We start from the raw sequence: 19,366 nt of genomic DNA, 5'->3' as shown, positions 1-19,366 counted from the left end.
CATATGTTATTCGGAGTTTGACTTCAAGGGGCAGTAGTGAGTTTTGAAAACTCCATCCAGTCTTCCAGCAGAGGAAGAGACGCAAAACACGTGATGACTTTGGTGTGATATTGATGGAAGGAAGCTGTTGCCGAAATGAACACGACGTTACGAACAGCTTTTTTGCGCTTTTCGGGGGCAAACAGTTTGCGTTGGTATGTGGCACCACTCATTTCTTTAAAAAACAAGTTGTGGTAAATTAGTTTGCTGAACGTTCCGCTAATTGTGAGTTTAACCACCAGCTGTGGTGATAACCTCACTTTGCCACACATGCGCCAATGTTATTAATCTAATTAGAATATATTGCAAAACTAGATTAAATATAAATTGCACTAAAACATAGTGAACAAACATTAAAAGAGTGCAATGGTATTTTTATCGTGCATATATGAAATGCAGTGCAATAAATGCTGATCTCTTCTTTTTAAGAGCGACAATATGTTTATATTCATATTACCTTTCATTTTTCATTAGTCATTCAAGTCAGACCAATGTACAAAGTCATCTGTACATTGTCACTCTGCCATTCAGTTTTGAGGCACACTGGGTTACAGTCTTCAGGGCTCCTTTACAGTGCATGCATGCATCTGTAAACATTTTACATTACATTATGTTCTAATTATATTACAGGAGTAATGGCAGTCGCCCTACCATATTCAGCTGCAGTCAACTACGCTCTATCGGTTCCTTGGTTCTGTCAAGGGCAGGGGGCGAGCAGAAAACTTTCCTGCAAGGAAACCTGGACATCAAAGCAGAGGGAGCCAGTGTTTTCCAGCAACCACTCTGGCACCATCAACAAGTCCGCACAGTCAAGCGTGGGACAGAATATCAGCCAAAGAACATCAAACGAAAGAGGACCCATGGCTGGATCAAAAGAATCAGCGCTCCAGGTGGAATCGAAGTAATCCTGCGCCGAATGCTCAAAGGACGAAAATCCCTCACACATTGAGACTCTGACCGGACAGTTGCTGTGATACACATTTGAAGTGAATCTCTGTTGAATGTCGACTGTGCAGTAGAGCATTTGGGCTTCTATAAAATAGTTGTCAAATTAAATAAATGAATGCACAGTAGCATCATTTTTTATTTTTTATTTAATGGATCTCATTCGCACTTCCAGTTTAGTATTTCTTTTTATGTTAAAGGATCAGATCAATTACTGTTTGTTTCACAAATGACATAAGCTCACGTTGAAGTATTCAAGTTAGGACAAGTTTAAAATCACAATAATCATATTGAAATAAAAACTACATTTGTCATGATGTATGGTATCATATTTTATTTAAGCATTTGATGTGCATTTACTTTGTATTACGATGATAGTACAAACGTTAAAAAAAACAGGGCTCTGAAGTAACAGTATATTGTGTCTGATATACTGTTTAAATATATTTTCACAGTAATTCCATTTTATTGCATTATAAGCAAGGATAATACAATATTTTTAGATTGTCATATTTACTGTTTCATACAAAAAAAATGCGTAGAAAAATAGAAAATCTTTTTACAATTTTTATGATTACAGTGCTCATTCAAACGTCCTTTCTTGCTTGCCCATGCCTAAGCAGATTTGATCATGCATGTGTTTTAGCATGCCGCCTTCAGTGAGTAAACAATATGGAGAACTCAGATTAATATATTGTATTAAAATGATCTTTGACATGCAGTTCCAATCACTACATGGTTGCTTTATGATATTTAAGCAAATGTTAAGCATCACAATCAGTGCTATATATTAACTGAGTTGTATAACCATTTCATTCACTGTTTTTTGGAAAGATTATTACCAAAGTCTGAGCTCTCACTCTTTTCAAGCTCAGATGAAAGCTCTTCTGATGAGGGATTTTGGTCATTTGTGTGTTGTGCATTAGTGGCCCTTGAGGCAACTTCTGGTTTCGCTTGCTGTTCAGAACATGGATTTTCTTTTCCAAAGTTGAAGAGTTTTCCTGGGTTGAAGGACTTGCTGGGAGACTGTGATTTCTCGTGGCTGCCATGTGTAGCTGCTGGCGCAACTGCTGCAGCGGCTTCCTTTTTTATCTCTTGAGTCTTGAGGAACTTCAGAAACCCTGGAAGTTTGGCCTCACCACTTGTGGGAGAAGTGGTAGAGGTGAATTTACCCTGGAGTGGGATTATCTGTTTGAGTTTCATTACGTTATTGTTGCCTAAAAGGGAGCTGGGTCTCTTGAGTTTATCTCCTCCAGAGCTGAACTTGGCCCCTGGGCTTTTTTCATGGTGATGGTCCTCACCCCCTCTGAGATCAGACTTGTCTTGCTCACTGTCTTGTCGTGCCAATTCCTCTGCCAGTTTTTGATGTTCCTCTTCTTCTTCAGACTTCCTCCGTTGCTGCTGTTGGTGTTGCTGAGCGAGGCGTTCATGTTTCTGATGCACAAACAACACAATGTAAAAAGACAATCACCAAGCCCTTTCAACTCACCAAACTGAGAAATTACATTTATTAGCCATAACATGATAATAATGAATGACTTATCAGTAGGAGCTAAAAAATGTATATCTATACATTAAAAATATTTGGTTATTGTTCATGCTCATCATGTGCTGTGCTACCTTGAGAGCTTCTCTCCGCTGGTATTCAAGTTTGGCCATCTCATCTGCCACCCAATTTGGAATATCAGGAATTGCAACATGAATTACATATTTGAGCAGAATGGCAAAGTGCTGAAAACCAAATAAGAAAGAGTTACATTCCATTTACAACACTTAATACTCTTAACTCTCATATTCTAACATATTTATCAGAACTGGCAGTAACGACATTTACAATACTGTCAAAGATTTCTATTTCAAATAAATGCTGTTCTTTTGAACTTTCCTCGAAAAAAAAGATATATATATATATATCAGTGGCGGCTGATGGTCTTTCAAAGAATGGAAGCTCATTTTCGGCCTACATCATAAAAATTGTCCATTTATTTATATGTAAATTCTGCCCTACGTTCCTTTTCAAGAAAATGCTCTGTGACCCTGTCGTACAACTAGGCGTCTTTTACAGTGACTTGACCAGTGTCCTCTCAATGGCCAGCAGACTTATAATTGTATAATTGTACAAATGTAATAATATAATAAAGGTATAAATAATAATATGATAAAGTATAATAATAATACTACTAATAATATATATATTTAATTATTTTAATAATTATTTTTTCATTATTACTAATAATAATATAAAAAATATAATAAGTAATAATATAATAAAGGTATAAATGTATAATTGTGTGAAATGTATTATGAAAATTGGCTAGCAATTTCGACAAGCAAATACCAAGAAATAGGTTGCAGCAGTTTGTCTTTCGACTTAACGTACAAAGTCCGCGATTGGACTGAGCTCGGATAGCTTCAGCATCCATACTGTCTATGTTCAGCGACTTTTTATTGTATGAAATCGCTGAGTCCAGGCCAGCCCACTCCTCATTCACTCCCAGAGACGCTGAGCGTCCGTGGGCGGGACATAATCGCAGTATTTATCCAATGACCGTCTAGTTTCGAAGCACTGAAAAAAAAACTGTTCAAAGCAGCTCCAGTGAAGTCAATGGACGCTGGGCTTCAACAGGGAAATGCACTGTGACGCCACGGGAATGTATTGGCGCTTTTCCACTACACAGTACCAGCTCGCCTCGACTCGCCTTTGTTTGGTTTTCCACTGTATAAAAGTTGTACCTGTACCTGCTTCCAGGTACTTTTCTTCGTATCACCTCCGGCGAGGTTCTGAGCGAGCTGAGGCGATACTAAAATGTGACGTGAAAACACGGCAGACTGCTGATTGGTCAGAGAGAATCGTCACTATTCACTGCGTCATCATTTCCTGCGGCGTCGCTATGACGACCAGGTACTATTGTGGAGGTACTATCTGCAATGGAAAACGGAGCGAAAAGCGAGTCGAGTCGAGTTGAGCAGGTACTGGAAAAAGCGCCATGTGAGAAGGGAATCGAGTCAGCCAACCTGCTGTATGTAGCTGATTCTGAACGAACTCGTCTTTGAGATGAACGTTTTCTAACGCATTTTTAGTCAATAAAATGTTAACACAATGGTACATATTTGACCATTAATTTTTTGACATTATAGGCAGTCTTCACTAAATCCCCACTGAGATATATATATATATATATATATATATATATATATATATATATATATATATATATATATATATATATGTGTGTGTGTGTGTGTGTGTGTGTGTGTGTGTGTGTGTGTGTGTGTGTGTGTGTATACAGTGTGTGTACATATATATATATATATATATGTACAGTGTGTGTATCACAGTTTTCAGACAAATATTTAGGTGCTCAACTGTTTTCAGCATTGATAATAAGACATGCTTTCTGAGCACCAAAGTAATGATCATGCTGAAAATTCTGATTTGCCATCGCAGAAATAAATTACAATTCAAAATATATTTAAAAAGAAGTTAGTTAGTTAGTTTAAATTGTAATAATATTTCACATTACTTTTTTTTATTTTTTTTATTTATCAGATAAATGCAGCTTTGGTTAGAAAATTCTTTCAAAATAATTCTAAAAAAAAAGATTATTATTTTTTTGCAATCAGTTTTTTACTATTTAAATATATTACTTGCCCTTTACCTCTAATACTACAACAGAGACGATGGCCGCCTCAGGGCTCATCCAGGGGAAGAGTCGTTGCAGCTGTCCACACTGACCAATAAGGTAACAGTTCACAATTATAGCAATCAGACCCATTGCCTCCATTGCGGTCTGTTTAAATTTTAATAACAAACAAAAGTGAGAGAACACAAACAAGTTCAACCAATAAGAAATACAATCTGCTATGAACTATTTATTAAGCAATTAATCTGAATAGATCTCCTGACCTGCCATTGTCCAATGTTTTCAACCCTTTGCCCAAAGGGTCTCTGGAGGCCTGTGCAAAGTTTTAAGGCATCACTTCGGATCTCTACAATGTTGTTTATGAGGGCACACATGGCTGCCAGAGGAAATGCAGAAGAGAAAAGCACGACATAGCCAAACTGTATGAACATCTCCTGGTAATCTTGGAGAGTATCCTGCAAGTCAAAAGAAAATAGTCTTGTTTTTTATATCACTTGTAAAAATGCCATGATTGGGTTCAGAAAGTAGCACATGTGTGTCAAAAATAGTATTTATAAACTTGTATTATTAACAATGGCATCAGCTAACTGATGATCAAGGTGGACGTGCACAGACCTCATAAATTAGCATGCAACTTTCAATTTCCGGTTGGGTCAAAACAGTAGATTCAGTCTCCTCTGGAGGGTCCATCCAGGACATTTTCTTTTCCGTACTGTTGTTGTCCGGAGCAGATTTTGTCTTTCTTCTCTGGGGTCCTAGGGGTTTACTCACAGAATCATCCATTTCTCTGTCATCATCATCGTCGTCATCATCACGTATATCAAATACTAAGGATGGATCCATTCCTTCCTCCACAAGGGTAGGACTGCCATCGTCCTGTAAGCTGGCCTGTGTTGGCGCCTCTACAACCTTGTCTTTGTATTCCACCTTCTCGGTGAAGCTGACCTTCCTTTGCTTCAGACCAGCATCATCATCCCCTTCCTCTGATTTGGGAACTCTGTAGCTGCCGATTAAACTCCTCCTCTCTCTCTTCTCTGATTGCTCAGGAGGTGTGGCACTTTTTTTCATGTCCAGACTGGCTTGGCAAGTCAGTCGTATTCTTTGCACTATCAAATGGCTATAGTTCAGGAGCATGGTTTGAATTAAGTCCCATAACGTCCTCAGAGCACCTAATTTATGGTGCTCATAGAGATATGGCTGTAACACTTCTTTAATATTTTGAAGAATTTGGCGGAAGATCAATAACGTAGCCAGCATCTGTAAATTAAAGAGAGTCATTTTTTTGTATGGGGTGCAGAATGATTCATTCATGACACATTGTTGCTTTAATATTATTCTGTCGTCTATGTTACCTCTTTTAACCGCTCCATGTCTTTGAGATAAAATCCGATGTAGAAAAGGCTGAGGTAAGAATTTATGAACTGAAACTTCAGAACACAATATTTAACCATTACAGACACACTTCATACATTTATCAAAATATATGAAATAAAGAGTTAAACTTACTAAAACAGTTTTGAGGATGAGATTATTGTCATAAGTACTTTGAAGTCTGTAATTTTCTGTTAAAATGGAAAGATTAATATACAGGCGTCACTAAATAAAAAACAATAATGAACAAACAAGCAGTGAAATAACCAAGAATGCAAGTTTGCTGCTAATTTAATGACCCTATTTATGATTCAGATGCACACATATTGTAAAATGAAATTTTTGTAAATGTTATTATGTTGTAAGCTGATAAAAGACTTACCCATATCATTGAGCCAGAGAGCTATTTTCTTGTACACTTCATCACATACAGTAACAGTTATAGCCAGTAGAATTTTTGGAATAAATCTACATATGCTTGGCAACTCTTTCGTTTCCATGACAAATTCCTGTAAAAGACATCATGAATCCTAAATATCTTGGGACAATTGCATAACTAATATATTTGAAACTTAGTTGCAGAAGATATTTTAAATAACCTGTTGTAGTAAGATTTGTAGCAAAGTTTAGAGTCCTTACTTGAAGTTCCAGGCACATAAACATGGCCAAGCAGACGAAGCAGAGACAGAGGATGCAGATGGGAAAGCTGACCAACCAGCGGAACATTCTCCTCTTCCAGGGTGGGTAGAAAAACTCCTCACAGCCTGTCACTGGACTGCAACGTTTAATTCCCTGATATTCATGTTGCAAAAGGAGTCAAAAATTACAGTTCAGTCCAGGGGTTGATTTAAACACTGGTGGGAAACCAATATATAATGATCAAATTCTAAACTTACAATCCTGAAACACATTCTATCACTGTATCCACAAAAAAATGAAGCAATAGTAAACTGTTTTCAACACTCATAATAAAAAAATATTATTATTTAGCACCAAATCAGCATACTTGAATAAAATTCATCTTTGGGCAGAGATGACCATCAATAACTTTCACCTGCTGTTATCGTTCATTTTGTGTTAAATATAAGGTCATGTAAAAATGTTGTCAGCATACCCGAAACTGTGGACGGGGTTCCTCTAGTGACTCTGTGGGGGTGTCCAGCGTTCCCCACCTGTATGCCAGTTCTGCTTCCCTTCGCTTCCATCTCTCCAGGAACAGTGTTGCCCACACCACATTGAAAAGGGCGAATACCACACAGCAGATATCCTGACTTGTCTACATATGGAAAAAAAGAGTGGGTTATAAAAACCAGGCCTCATTACCAAATGAAAATCTCGTGTATACTTTTTATACTTCCATTCTAAAAGTCTAGGACTCTTATATTAAGGAAAATAACCTGCCTGATCAGACTCAGCAAAGATCCAGAGCAGAAAGCCAATCACTGCTGGATACAGCATAGAGTTGGTGTAAAAGCCCAACCACGCAAAGTACATGCCAATCTTCACACCAAAATAATCACACACATCATCTGTCAAGAATAGGACAACCAAACAATCAGCATTTGAATAAGCCATTTTACAATATGCAATTAGAATTAAAGTTTATAGGGAAATTGTATTTTTCCCCAAAACATGGTAAAGTCCGATTGAGACAGATTGTTAGATTGGGACTGGGGTAAAATACAAAACGTCTGAACTGCAATACAGTCAAATATGCCTAGACTAACATCATATCTTCACAATGAAGATTGGCTCCTTTTTAGAGCTCTAATTACAAGACATGTAGTGACTGGTAGTTCACACTGCAGCACTTCATATTTGCTTAGAGCAAATCAGTCAGCACTGTAGAAAGTAGGTAGATACACATGAGTTTGTTTGCTAAAGGAAGAGCCGTGGCCTGGAGGAATCTCATTACACAAACACTCAAAAGCACTAGCCATCTCAGAAAAACTAAAAGTTAGTCGCCTCTTGTGCATGTTGGTGAAAATATTGGAGTTCTCACCTAGAGGTTGCCTCTCACAGACTGCCTGAACCCAGGACGTCATCAACTGGTTCAGGATTCTCTGCTCATGAAGGGGAAACATTTGAAGAATCACGCCCCTGGCTAAAAGCTCTGGTACTGCCAAGGACATACAAAATTGTGTTCAGATTTGTGAAAAAAAAACATGAATTCTTAAACTAAAAACAAAACATTTTAGAAGTAAAGAATTGCAAAAATATCTACTTATTGGTTGACCCGCCAGGAAGTGAATATTATGAAGGGCATCGCCCTGTTTGGCCCGCAAATTATCCAACCAATATTTGATAATGCTCTGACGCTCCTAAAAAAAATAACAAGAGAAAAATTATCTCATGAGTGTGTTGGTAAAACCTTTATGACATCAGACATTCATGATTTCACATGAGGAAATTGCGTAAGGCAGGAAATGAGAGATTAAAACAGACCTGTGATGTGAAGAAACACAGCTCACTCTCAATGTTTTCATAGATGTCATCCTCCTCACACGAAAACCTGCGAGTGCCGCCTCCATAGCGTGGCTTCACTTCCTTTTGCATCCCCATCTGTTCAGCTCCACGCAACAAGCTTCAGACAAAAATCAAAGATGATTCTGCTGCTGTATTTATTTAGGACCGAGTGACCATCCGTCAAACGTTTCAGACTTTTAATATGGAAAAATACAATACAATAAGTAGGTTGTCTACAGTGTCTTACTTCTCAAAGGTTGAGGCAATGAAGAATGCATAGGTGTGCGTGTATTTATGCTGTCGGATCTGGATTCTGATTTGTGGAATTCCCAACCGGATTTGGTTCAGTAACCATAACAACGTATGGTCATCTGTGGTGTCTGTGGAAAAGATAACAAGCTGAATATGTTTATCAGTAGATCTAATAAAAATAATTACGTTAAAATTCACATTTTATTATCACTCTTTATTTTTTTATATAATGTAAAATAGATGTTATACAAAAAGCACATTTACATTCATATTATAAGGTAGCAAATATTACATACTATTTAAGATGTAAAGCTGAGAAAACACAAAAAAACTGCATTAGTGCAAAACTGAAAGATATAAACTCAAACCTGGGAATGTCATAAGAATATCACAGTTTTCAGTGGGTGCCATTGCGATGGAAGATTTATGCCCCATGAGGTACTGCCTGGCATGAAAGAGACGACCTCTGAGCAATTTCTCTGTTTGCAAGAGGAAAGAAATTATTGTTGTGGTGTGTATATATATATATGTATATATATATATAAATATAGGTCAAAACACATGACTGGTTTTGGCTTGTTCATTTGGTTAGTTCAATGTTACCAACAAGCCAAATCCAGCATTGTGTTTTGACCCAAAAAGATGAACCCATCTTTTTTTATATATAAGTAGACAAAATATGACACCTGAAACGTCTGCACTCTGCACGCGCGGTCACAAACCACTTCAGCTTTACATTTGAGCTATCAACCTATTGAGGTCAAACCAAACTGACAATTCTACAGAGTCATTGTCTACCAAACCTCACTTTACACTTATATCCTTAAAGCTTTAAAGCTCAGCATTATGCCCAGAAATATGGTTAAATGAGAGAGGTTGCTGGCAGTATGCTTTTGTATGGAAACTGTTCCTTTCAATCGAATAAGAGGATTATTGCTAATGTGCCAAATTTTCAAAGTTGTTCTTTTATTTACCAGAGCCCAATACGTTAAATGCAGCTTTCCTCATGTGGAAGCCCTTGTTCTAAGTTTAAGCAGTTCTTTGGAGGAAACAGAGTCCTTGTGTGAAAGATGTCATCAATTTTGTTACCACTGTGTCACAAACTATGCTCTTTTTTTTTAGTGACAGTTGAAGTGTGAAGAAAATGACAGCTGAAGTTTTAAAATTATTCACTTTGGCAGCCTATAAGGGCTAAAATTACATTTCATGCCTGAATTGGTTGAAGAATGAATAAATAAATAACACACTATGGTGCCATTCTGTGATATTACCGAGTTGCAAGAGCTAGATAAGGAGGACAGAAAAGAACTAGACAAAACGATGTAGCTCGATGTAGCATTTAACAGTGTGACATTACAAATATGCATTTCACTTGCTATAGCTCTAGTAGCTTTTAAAGCACAATTATAGATTCAAGTGACTGCATTCAAACATAATGATGTTGTCAAGCATAACATGCAGGAATCAATGGACATATCATGAGAATGGTCTTGCCTCAAATATATAGGGTCAAATGTTAAGATGACATAATGGTAACAACTTGAATGAGCACAGTTGCAAATAATTTCATAAATACGTAGGAAATATTTATGTGTATTAGGTGTTTATGTGCCAACCACATACAGGTGAAGCGTCTATACCATTTAACACACTTACAAACAATATCAACAGTAGATAACGAACAGGCAAACGATGTCTACTGGGCAAATATCAGACCTTCAGATATCAACCTTTAGTTTTGTATCCTGCCCCAATAGCTATCAATCTTCTCATACACAAGAAAGAAAACACAGCGATACTGAAACAAGAATATTTTAGATTTGAACTAACCTAGGACAGCTGGATAACAACACGCAAGCGTCTGGTATGTGACTGAGTGTCACTCACCTAATACCGCCGAGGACATCGCGTGAGATCTTCGCTTTGCTCTGCTTTATGAATACGTCAGCTCTGTGCTGATGCCGTCGTCGGCGCTGGTGCTGAAACTGCTCGGCCGGAACCAGCGAGGCTTCCCCAGCGGCGAGAGCCTTTTTTCTGATGCAAACAGGTGCAGAAAGTCCATTGACCGCTACATAAATCGCCAATCACATGTTGACATTGATCATCCATGGCACTGTCAACACTCAGCGGATTTCCTCATCATTTGACAAGAGCTGTTTCGGCTATCATTTATTTGGCCGCGTAGCTCTATTTCGCTGTGTTTGTTTTCCAGTAACTTGTCAGTAAGTTGTATACGCCATCTGTCTCCTCTTGACTGGAAAATTACGCAACGTGAGGTGCATAATTCATAGATGTTCTGAAACGAACCAATCACATTGACTGCGCAAAGCGTAACTCGGCGTACAAAGAGGTGGAAATTCAGTAGCCTTCAGGTATATGACAAAAGACTTCTCATGAATTCATAGCGATCTGAACATACTGAACATACAGGTCGAGTCTTGCTGAGGGTTTTATGATTGAGCAATATTTCAGACAATGTTGATCACTTAATGTTGTATGTCCCATATGAACTTGTTTAATGACTAACAATAAAAAGCTGACATGTGTTATTATAGGAATTTCTTCCCAACACATCAATACAAATCCAGTAAGTCCTAGTATTTTATACTTTTTTTCTCGAGGATGCCTTGTTTACCTCATGTGTTACCGAATTCCCTAGTACTAGAAAATATTCACAAAAATATTTTAAAAATGTATATTTTTTCACTACATTTATTAGATTTTAGTGCATAACACTTATGTTGTGTTACCATCCCAGTTACCATCATAACTCCCCTTTATTAAAGTGTAGGCCTATTGCATAATAAAAAAAAAAAATAAAAAAAAATTAAAGCTGCAGTCTGTAATTTTTTTGGGTTAAAAATTATCCGAAATAAATTTTTGAGTGCTCAAGTACATAACCAGCCAGTGTTCAAAACTATCTGCTTGCCTTAGCTCGATTCAAAATGGTAAGCTTGTAATAATATTTTTAATTCCAGTGGTACTGGTGGATTTTCGCGGGAAATTCGAGCATGTCTTTTGCATTACGTCACATCTGTAGAAGAAGGTGTCTCGGCTAGGCTATATTGCGTTTGAGGATGTTGGAGGTGGAGAATTATAGCCTTTTCTCACAGCACTTGATAAACTCATCAATTTGATAGCGGATCCAGAAAGGTTCAAATGACAATCACTAGCAGTGACAACTAGATTCACCCGTTGTAAAATGCAAAAGACTTCGGACTTCGTTCGGAGTGGCTACAGAAAAAAAGAGACTGCATCCGGGCCCATGCGAAAACAAGGATAAATATCGGAAGGGCATTAAATGTAGTCGCGCAGTGCTGATGTTGTTAACATTAACAACTTGAGAACAAAGTATAATTTGCACGGTTTGATGTGATATGATAAGTGATCGTTAGATTTAATCAGCGCGATTTACTGCAATGCTTTTTTTCCTTTCCTTTTCTTAGTTGGTCAGAACAAAAGTGGATATTACTTAGGCTACTTGTTCAGATGACATTTTCCGGTGAAAAATTCTTATGTTGGTCATGACAGTATCCACACCGGCGCGGTGACTGACAGCCGCACATTCTCCTCAAAACATTGGATTCATCCGCGCAGTGCCGTGCCGAGGCACAACCCACGTAAAGTTGATAGTTCCGCGAATAACTGCAATTGCAGATTTCGAACAGAGATGGCGACAAAGAGGAAAAACTACGGACTGCAGCTTTAAAACAACATCAAGGACAAAATGTAACTTTATCTCATATTTTGCTATTTTTGTCAGTGAGGGGCGATCTTAAATCATCAACCTTATTACCATGATTTTGGTCACTAAACATCTTATTATTAAATTCGTGATATTTGTATATTTGTATATATTTTATAATTGGTTTACGGATGGCTGTTCAGCTTGACAAGTATTTAGGCCTATAATTATAATAATCACATGGTATAATTCAGGTTGATTGGGACACTTTTTGCCATTGAGTTGACTGCGAAAAAGTGTCCAAATCAACTTAAATTCACCCCAATATAGCCTATATTTATATGTTCTGTCACAACGACTGACCAAATTTAAGGCTGCACTGATATCTTAGACAAACACACAAATATTATTTTTTACTTTTTCTATTAACATTTTGTATGTGTCTATAATTTTAATGTCTATTATATCAGAATGAAGCATATGGAGGCAGTTCTGCAGATCCACATAAAAAAATTATCAGATGAATAAAACACTTTGTAAAAACAAAATGATTAAAATGTATTTTAAAGGGAATTTATTTTCTCACAGCTGTAAAGCATATACATTTCATAAACCAGACTGTTGCATTTTACCTGACATTGTCAGTGAAAAGTTCCATGTAGTGGTGTAAATTAATATTTTAGTAGCCTACATCTTAAGCCTGGTTCACACGGCAGGATAATTAGGCCGATTTTAGCCCCGATTCACCCCTTCCGACAATCTTAAGGATGCTCCGATTATCGTAAAAAAACAACAAATTTTAAATAGCACTTGCTGTTTTCATCATTTTGAAAAATTGCATAATCTAGACCCTTAAGAGACCATGTGTAGAGGTCAACAACAGAAGTGTTTTGGCCTTTAATGTCTTTACCAGAATGGTGGGCACAGAAGGGCCAAGCAAATAGGAAATGCAATTAGTGCTTTGGGGGAACAAAGAATCTGAGCTTTTAGAGACAAAAGGTGATGAGTTCTATGACCTAGGTAGGAAGGATATAATAATAATAAGCACTAATGCGTTTCCTGGTGGAGGGTGGAGACGGGATATTTACCTCGAGATGCGGAGTGGGAACGTCATGATTATTTTCTAAATACGCCAAAGAAAAACGTAATAAGTCGATTGGAACTAAAAAGGCTAAGTAACATCTGAGTTCAGAGACACTGGCACTTAATCCACACCCGCAAACAATAGTTGCATTGTCTACAATAGATGTCTCTGTGTCTTTACAAAGATCTTTCAAAGAAGTTTACAAGACGTCAGAGCCACCAAAAACCTGTCTACTCTCTTTGAGAACAGGAGATCTTACTGCCTTAAGTGGAAAATCACTAATGTCAAACAAAGGATATCCTTTAACCTGGATAGCAGGATTCTGTGACGCCTCTATATATTAATTGGCGCCCTGTTTCTTTGCTTTTGTCTGATCCACCTTTTTGGCGCTTCAACAAGCATCCTGTCACTTGGTGACAGGATGCTTGTTGACATGGGACATTATTTTAATTGTTTTACATTATGTTCACATGGTGCAGGTTGCCAGTACCTGTATACTCTGCATTTTAGATCCATTTCTTTCTTTATTCACAATACACACTGGAAGCATATTTAATATTAATCATATTTAAGGTTAATTATTTCACAACATATTTTTATTAATGCGTCAGAATGCATTAATGCGATCACTTTACTGAGTTTAGCTTTCCTGCACGTTGGTTGAGTGATGACTCGGTATGACACTTAAAAGGATTTGCTTTGGTTGGAGAGCGGCTCTGTTTTAAATAGTGCTTCCCATTGACGCAAAACAATGACAATAGCCTGATGGTTAGCCAGAGCTATTTTAAGCTTAATGTGAAGTGGACCTATTGAAAATTTCATTGATAGTTCTTCTTGTACGTTAATTTTACTGCATTGGTGTCATACACCTGTGGCCTGGAGTCATTGTATTTTTCTGTAAACACATTGGTTTAGTTTGTTTACTGCTTGTTTGGTGGCTGAAAGAATGCAAAACATTTTAGGCATTTACTTATGTCAGGTTCTGTAATTATTAATAAGGCATATACACTTATTAGTATATTGCAATTTAATATAATTAACTGCAACATTATATTAATATTACATCCAAGCCACGTTTACCTTTTTATAAGCAGATTAGTCTTTACTAGTGCGACATGATTTCTGTTTGAATTATTTGAGCAATTATTTAACGGACTAAAAGAAAAAGAATAACATGAATAACACGAATAAAACATGTTGACATGAATTTTTTTTGTTCATTTACTTTTTTATTCCACCAAGACAACAACAACAACAACAACAACAACAAAAATATTACTATGAAAGACAACTATAGTGATAGACTAATTTTTTATATACAAGATATATATTTATATATGATATATACAAGCATAAATGCACAAAATACATGATCAACTTCACCCCACAAAAATAAAATGTATATTAATATTCATAATTAGTATTCACATTACAAACTTGCAGGGTCAGTACATTTAGGTTTTCTATTTTCAAACAGTTAAATCAGTCTCTATATCAACACTCCTGGTTTATCCTGATTTTACCAGGACTTTGTTCATTCCCTCAATTTGGGATTGAATAACGATGCAGCTCCTTCAGATGGAGATTTATTTGGGCTGTAAATTGAACACAAAAGGTTATGCATTGTGAAAATAAGCCGAAAACACTATGAGTAAATAAAAGAGAATCTATTAGTTTAAAACATGCAGAATCATACCACTTCTGCTTGGTTTTTACCTTGGCTTATTGTTTGACCATCACTCCCACCCGCTGTTGTTCTTGTTCCTCCAGGAGTCGCTCCATATCCAGGTGCATTAGACCCGACTGAGTCAAAACCTGCACCTCCTACAGCTGGTTTTCCCATCCCTACTCCAATTGATCCTGGACTGTTGAATGCTGTTGACCCTGGACTTACTCCACCCAAACTACTTGTCCCTGTCTGAGCTAGACCTGTTCTAGTATGACCTGACCCACCTAATCCTGTGCTGCCCAGTCCACTTGAAAGGGTCCCTGTCCCGCCTGGAGCTAATGATCCTGTCGCACCTGTTCCCATGCTGCTCCATTTTGTATTTGATCCTGCACCGTTAAAATTGTGAAATACTGGCCCGGTGGAGCCTGTCCCTGGCCATGGCACGTTTGGTTTGCTCAGTCCTGTTGAACTCTGACCAGTTCCACCAGCATATGGCATGTTTGGTGAAGCGAAGGAATTTGGCACGAATGGGTAAGATCGCATTTGTGGCTGAAAAGGAGAGAATTTAAAGAATTAAAAAAAAAAATACAATTAAAGTTCATTATAAATATAATAATTTACAACTGCAAACATAATTGTTTATAACATTACAATAAAATACAATCATTTATTTAAAAAGAGAGTAAAACTTAGTTTATTTAAAAGTTGAAAGACCATAACCTCACCTTACAGCTGGCAAGTGAGGTATTGAGAGTCTCAATGGTGTGTGTGAGCATTTTTATTGCTTTTTCTCTCACAGAAATAAGATCATCTTTCATCTTGTTCTCTCCTTTTAGTTTTCTGTTCTCCAGCAGAAGTTTTTCACTGACTTGGTCAGTCTTGAGCTGAAATTGCTCAAGATTCTTGCGATTCTCGCGAATCATGGCACTGCGATTCTGATTGCACCACTCAGCGTCCTCTTTCAGGCGTTTGTTGTCTGTCTCATATTTGGCATTTTCTCCATTAATTTTTGTGAACCGGTCCCCCACTATGTCCAGATACGACTGGAGCTTGTTCTCAACTTCTCTTGAAAGACTGCTACAGTTTTCCCTAATGTCTTCAAGCTGATTTTTTTGTTTATCGCACGTTAGCTGGAAAGAAATGTGTTTTGAGAAGAGGTCATCGATCCTTTTGAGGAATTCTTTGGTGATGTTGGGGATTCCTCGTAAAGAATCAACAAAATCCTCTTTGCATTTCTTTTTATACAAGTTGAGTTCTTCCTCAAGTAAAGCCTTGTCTCGCCTCAGTTCAATTGTTTCTAAGTGATACTTATCCTTGTCTCTGTTGGAGTTGTCTAACTCAGTTCTCATAATGGCCATCGTCTGAGTAAAGTTCGCTTTGATCAGCTTGAGCATTTCCTCTGACTGCTGGAGCATACTTTGCAAACGTTTGTTGTCTGGAAAAGCAAATTTGATCTATATGTTTATTGAACCCAAGATTTCTACATTTACTGACCGAAAACTCATTTTCATATTTAGTTTTATGGGGTTACAGGCAGTGTGTTAAATTAACAAAAATTCAGAATTTTTGTACTGATCTACCTAAAAGTAAAAGTAAAGTAAAAAAATTCTGAACAACAATCTCACCATTTGAATCTGGATAGAAAACAGGAGGGCAAGGGCGAGGTGCAGCCATTCTTCTATCCATCTCACATCGAGACTGTAAAAACAAAGCAAAAAGAAAAAACTGTTTTTTCTGATGCATTTTGATGCTCCAAATAAATGTCTGCTCTAAAACTCATGTAAGTATAAAAGTTTACCATTAATATTCTGCTAACGTTTTGAACAGAATGTTCATATAACCAAGGAAAAACATTCTTAAAACCAAGTTGATAGAAATTTCAGAAATTACTGTTTCATAGCCTATTGGAAACTTTAAGAAAACATTATAAGAACACCACCCATCATGCAATTATTAATCATTCTCTTTTGTATGAAACCTATCTGCAACCAATCAATTTGTTGAATACATTTGAACTTTGTCGCAAATCTCACCATCATTTTGTTGATGTTCTGTATTGTCGTAGATGAGGTGTTTGCCAGTCTGCGTAATTCAGACAGAGCTTTGTCATTGCTCAGCTTCGCAGTGAGAGTGACGTTCAGAACTTTGGTGAGGTTCTTTTCCTTCCCACGGAGAATGAAGTTTTCCATCGTGAGTTTGCTGACACTTTGGTCCAACTCTTGCAGTCTTTTCTCCTCCACCGTATGCTCGGGTTGTCCGTACACCAGAAAGAGCACCAGACTCGCAATGATCAAAGACTGGATGAGTGAGGAGAAAAAGAAGACAATCTTCATGTAGTAACCACAGCTCTTGCCATTCGACTTGTGCATCTTCTTGGCAGCCAAGCCAAAGTTGGCCTGAGAATAACCACCGTTGTACATCACTGCTTAAATGTAGCCCCACTACAATTCACTATGCGAAAGTGTTCTCCTAAAACATCAAATCTCCTAAAACATATTAACGCTGCCAGCTTATATTATTTCCCTGCACCTCCCATTGCATGACGCGTCCCTGGTCCACCCAATGGTCATGATTCCGGAGGTTAGAACAACATCACGCACTGCTGAAGGGCTGGCCCGAACCTAAACTCTACATTGTTCTAATATGAATGTCCTGCCAAAACAGATCCTTTTGTTTGACAGCATGCTGGCACTTGAGAAAGCACGTGGTTGATGGTTTGACTACGTGCTGTTTTGAACAGTCATTCAGAGATGGATTTAGATCTAGGTTAATGTTTACGACATTATGCGATACTTTTTATTCCAGAAATAATTCTCAAATTATTATGCAAAAGATGCTCTAAAGAATTCTGATTGACTCATATTCTGATACACCACATTCCTACATGCTGTCTAAGATTCTTCCTGGCGTATGAGGATGTGGTTTGTATATTGTGCCTTACTAAAACATTGACCAAAGCATTTCAGTCAATGGCCAGTTTTAGTTTTAAACATAAAGTAATTTGGAGTTACTCACCATAACTGTGCTTTTGTATACTATTCTAGTTGTTGAGCCATGTCTCTAAACATTGTAGTTATTTTTTCTGATGTCTTATATCTGAAGAGCCATAATAAGAAGAATATGAAAGCATGTGGCTTTCCTGCCAGGAATTGTTGATGTGCCACCCCGGTTCCAAGAGGAAGGAGTAATTCATAGCTGTGTCTCAGAGTGACAAACGCAGAAGGCACTGTCACTTCTTAGGTAAACTACTGAACAAATGAAGGAAATCAGCAATAAACACAGATGCATACACATCTGCTGACATTATCAAGAATTAATCGTCCTGTTTATCTGTTTCTAAAATACGCCTGATGTTAAAATTATCATCATCTAAAAAGATTCCCTCACACGCTGTTGTTTCAAATGTTTCCAAATCGCATAAGCTTGCCAAAGAACACATTACCTCATTAACCTTAAAACATTTGTGCTTGTATTATGTTACTACACTGACAAGACTTTACATAACAACAAAAAAGAAAATAGAAATAAATTTAAACACAATTTAAAAGTGTGATTCAGGTGGTTTGATCTTTTTTTACACAGTAATTTAGGGATGCACCCTTAACCCAATATTTGAATGACATCAGGAATTATTGGTGATTCATGGTTTGATGGTTAGCTATACCTAAACTAAACTGCCATTGAGATTGCCATTATAGTTCTCTCCAGGTATAGTAGACTTCATTTGAATAATCAAAAAACAGAGTTATGTGTCAGCATTTCAACTTTTCAGATAAATCAGAGAAATAATGACTTAGTCTGCTAGTAAACTTGAAAACAAGTATTTTAACACAATAGATTTACATCAACTTTAAGACCTTTGAACGTAGCATCTGAATCTCACCACTAGAGGGGGATATTTCCATATATCACTGAACAACACTGCTATAGCATTTTGTCATTTAACAGACTAAACTAAAATTAAATTAAAAATGTACTTATAAATAATTAAATTGTAATTAAATAAATATTTAATTGCAAAATAAAATAATATATTCCCTAATATAAAATAAAACATTTTTTATTTTTTTTATTTTAATATATATTATTTTATTGCAAAAGAAAATAAACATTTTATTGAACTTCCTTGATGTTCCAAAATGCTTTCAGGGATCAGTAAAGTCAGTAAGTAACAGCTGCAACTCTACCCCACATCCTAATAGAGATCAATC

At 37.0% G+C, this 19,366-nt stretch overlaps 3 protein-coding genes across 4 annotated transcripts; 1 reads left to right on the top strand and 2 right to left on the bottom strand.

The window, feature by feature from the left end:
• The first annotated feature begins 45 nt into the window (after positions 1-45).
• Positions 46-1,301, top strand: mrpl34 (mitochondrial ribosomal protein L34). Its single transcript, XM_081374345.1, has 2 exons — positions 46-194; positions 670-1,301. Exons 1-2 carry the CDS (start codon positions 136-138, stop codon positions 986-988), a joined length of 378 nt encoding a protein of 125 aa, XP_081230471.1. The 5' UTR covers positions 46-135; the 3' UTR covers positions 989-1,301.
• Positions 1,295-10,975, bottom strand: ano8a (anoctamin 8a). Of its 2 annotated transcripts, none has more exons than XM_081374327.1 (17): positions 10,605-10,975; positions 9,086-9,196; positions 8,713-8,845; positions 8,445-8,583; positions 8,224-8,320; positions 8,002-8,118; positions 7,401-7,528; positions 7,114-7,275; positions 6,639-6,791; positions 6,382-6,508; positions 6,135-6,190; positions 5,981-6,055; positions 5,244-5,885; positions 4,892-5,083; positions 4,644-4,775; positions 2,605-2,715; positions 1,295-2,418 (listed from the first exon to the last, which is right to left on the bottom strand). In XM_081374327.1, exons 1-17 carry the CDS (start codon positions 10,621-10,623, stop codon positions 1,801-1,803), a joined length of 3,012 nt encoding a protein of 1,003 aa, XP_081230453.1. In that variant the 5' UTR covers positions 10,624-10,975; the 3' UTR covers positions 1,295-1,800. The 2 variants fall into 2 exon arrangements, with proteins under 2 accessions (XP_081230453.1, XP_081230454.1); XM_081374328.1 differs by having other exon boundaries at positions 10,548-10,684.
• Positions 10,976-14,875: 3,900 nt separating this feature from the next.
• On the bottom strand, positions 14,876-17,625 carry plvapa (plasmalemma vesicle associated protein a). The gene is made up of 5 exons (XM_081374329.1): positions 17,189-17,625; positions 16,781-16,853; positions 15,881-16,590; positions 15,203-15,704; positions 14,876-15,081 (listed from the first exon to the last, which is right to left on the bottom strand). Exons 1-5 carry the CDS (start codon positions 17,573-17,575, stop codon positions 15,029-15,031), a joined length of 1,725 nt encoding a protein of 574 aa, XP_081230455.1. The 5' UTR covers positions 17,576-17,625; the 3' UTR covers positions 14,876-15,028.
• Positions 17,626-19,366: the final 1,741 nt, after the last annotated feature.

The sequence above is a fragment of the Scardinius erythrophthalmus genome (assembly GCF_964197995.2).
Source record: "Scardinius erythrophthalmus genome assembly, chromosome: 9".
Lineage (NCBI taxonomy): Eukaryota > Metazoa > Chordata > Actinopteri > Cypriniformes > Leuciscidae > Scardinius > Scardinius erythrophthalmus.
Note: the sequence above shows the minus strand (reverse complement) of the source record. Positions and strands in the feature narration are given on the sequence as shown.

What these genes read in the sequence shown, in the direction of transcription:
- mrpl34 (XM_081374345.1), top strand. Translation starts at nt 136, where the DNA reads ATGAACACGACGTTACGAACAGCTTTTTTGCGCTTTTCGGGGGCAAAC. An exon ending in GGGGCAAACAGTTTGCGTTG is followed by an intron (nt 195 to 669) that starts GTATGTGGCACC and finishes ATTATATTACAG; the next exon opens with GAGTAATGGCAGTCGCCCTA.
- ano8a (XM_081374327.1), bottom strand. An exon ending in TGTGTTTCTTCACATCACAG is followed by an intron (nt 8,321 to 8,444) that starts GTCTGTTTTAAT and finishes TATTTTTTTTAG; the next exon opens with GAGCGTCAGAGCATTATCAA. An exon ending in TTATGTGCCTGGAACTTCAA is followed by an intron (nt 6,509 to 6,638) that starts GTAAGGACTCTA and finishes TGTCTTTTACAG; the next exon opens with GAATTTGTCATGGAAACGAA.
- plvapa (XM_081374329.1), bottom strand. Translation starts at nt 17,575, where the DNA reads ATGTACAACGGTGGTTATTCTCAGGCCAACTTTGGCTTGGCTGCCAAG. An exon ending in AGAACATCAACAAAATGATG is followed by an intron (nt 16,854 to 17,188) that starts GTGAGATTTGCG and finishes TTGTTTTTACAG; the next exon opens with TCTCGATGTGAGATGGATAG. An exon ending in TTTCTATCCAGATTCAAATG is followed by an intron (nt 16,591 to 16,780) that starts GTGAGATTGTTG and finishes TTGCTTTTCCAG; the next exon opens with ACAACAAACGTTTGCAAAGT.